General features: G+C 34.8%; 1 protein-coding gene across 1 annotated transcript; it reads right to left on the reverse strand.

Annotated features, from left to right (window-relative positions):
* Positions 1–299: 299 nt before the first annotated feature.
* Positions 300–2,103, reverse strand: LOC145107742 (bidirectional sugar transporter NEC1-like). The gene is made up of 6 exons (XM_079044693.1): positions 1,820–2,103; positions 1,676–1,712; positions 1,376–1,586; positions 1,110–1,271; positions 853–972; positions 300–758 (listed from the first exon to the last, which is right to left on the reverse strand). The coding sequence occupies exons 1-6, from the start codon at positions 1,866–1,868 to the stop codon at positions 444–446; spliced, it is 894 nt and encodes a 297-aa protein (XP_078900819.1). The 5' UTR covers positions 1,869–2,103; the 3' UTR covers positions 300–443.

Here is a 2,103-nt window from a genome sequence, read left to right on the forward strand (position 1 = left end):
TGCTCAAGGGAAAACCAAATCCACCATAACAAGATTCTTGACGTTTTATGGCCAGCGCCCATCAGCATCAACACAAGATATGCATGTGTGCTGTGTGCATAACTCGAATTGATTTTTTATATTTTGCAGGAAAATATATTTATAAAAAATGTTATTATTATTATTTTTTGTGTGTGTGTAATATATGGTTGGACATGATGGATCGGCGGCTGCGCGACGGACAAGTTTTCTTAGTTTATCAAGTTGACGAGGCAATTCTAGATTGTCCAAGAGATTTGTGACATTTATGACAGTTTGAATTTTGAAACCTCAAACAAGTTTATATTGATGAACATTAATTTCAGTGCAGCGAAGTAGACATATTTGTAGGGAATGTACAGAAACCACATATCTGCTCATTTGTCTTTTCCTAGTGAAAATGATAAGTTATATAGAGTTCGATCTCATACAGCGACTTCAATGATGTGATTCGGGACACTTGTTTGAGCATGAGGTTCAACAGCTACGTGACCAGCGTCATTTTCTTTTTCTTTGAGTTTGGTAACCACCGGAAGAATATCAGAACACATTACAGCACTCCGCTTTACCACATCTATCGTTTTGTGATCTTTTATTTCCTGCTCCACCATTTCACTGATAGGATAAGTTTTCTCTTCAAAATCATATACTTTTTCGTTGGTAATGAGCGTCTTATTCTTGTATGCAAAGTACAATGTCATTTGAATAATACCGAAGGTGAATCCAAGTACGTTTGGAATCTGTATATAGAACAAGTCATTCTCAAACCCGTTAGAGTCGGAGTATTAATATTTGTTAAAACGAGTTATCAGGATGAATTAGATTTTTCCATACCGCAATATTGAAGTCACCTAGAAGAAGACCATAAAAGAACCACATTACGGCACTAACCGTAAGTGCTACTGATAATAGAATTGGCATGTACTCTACACTTTTTGTTTTAATCACTTCTCGCTGAAAAATAATGTGAAGAAATATTAAAACATAACATACATATACGAATTAAAGAATATATAAGTCTGAAGTGCTAATATTTTTTCTAGAGTCACAAAGTTAATATGTGGTATTTATGCAAGCATATATATACTTACGAGAACTCCCAATGGTGCTACAAAAACACATAAAGAAAACACAAGGCAAATCCATCCAACTATCACCCCACGGTTAACTCCGCTTACAAGGAATTGGGTTGAGAAAACAATTAATCCAAATCCAACTACGACTAGCAATATGATTAGCTTCAAACTTTCCATCTGCAAAAATAAGTTTAAATATGTTTAATGATCTTCTTTGATGATAACTATATACAATATATTCGTAAAATTTCATAGTAAATTAAGTGAAAATTAACACGTACCCGAGCCTTCTTCGGTGCGTAGAAGAGAAAAAAACATATGTACAATGTCTCGATGATACACCCAACTGAGTTAATCGTGATGAGAAGCATGACATTGGTCTTGAGAAATGCGTAATATATCCAAAGCATCGCACTGAATAAGCCCACCACATAAGGCGCTGATTGATACCCTTCTGTTGATTTCTTTTTGTAAATTTTATAAAATGTCGGTCTGCATTTTCATTAAATTTTCTTGAGAGTTAGCAAATAACCTAGCTACCAAGCGGCTAAACTAATAAGTGAGAACGTAATAAGACTTACATGGGTGCGAGAAATACCATAAACGAGACAATATTTCCTGCAAGTTTGAGAAAGCAATATGTTAGCAACATAATCATGCATGTAAATATACAAAGGAAAGGAGAGTGGAACACAAAGTGAAGGCAACAAGCGGCATGTATATACCAAGAAGGCCAAAAGCAAGAGTGAGATGAACCATGTTGATCCAAGCCATTTTCCTTTATATATTGGTTAGTCAGGAGTAGCTCTTCTTCCTAAAGTAAGTGAGGTTTAACAAATATGCTACCTTTCACTCTATATGTCTGTTGTTAGTCGTGATGAATTGTGCATAAGATATGGTAAACTGACCCCTATATATAGTAAGATAGAGTTGAGGCTGTTGACGATCATCATCATTACATAGCATCTAACTTGATTTATCATCCATCAAATTTTATAGACTAAAGAAA

Source organism: Lactuca virosa, chromosome 4 (genome assembly GCF_052849685.1).
Source record: "Lactuca virosa cultivar CGN04683 chromosome 4, Lactuca_virosa_CGN04683_v6, whole genome shotgun sequence".
In the NCBI taxonomy this organism is placed as follows: Eukaryota; Viridiplantae; Streptophyta; class Magnoliopsida; order Asterales; family Asteraceae; genus Lactuca; species Lactuca virosa.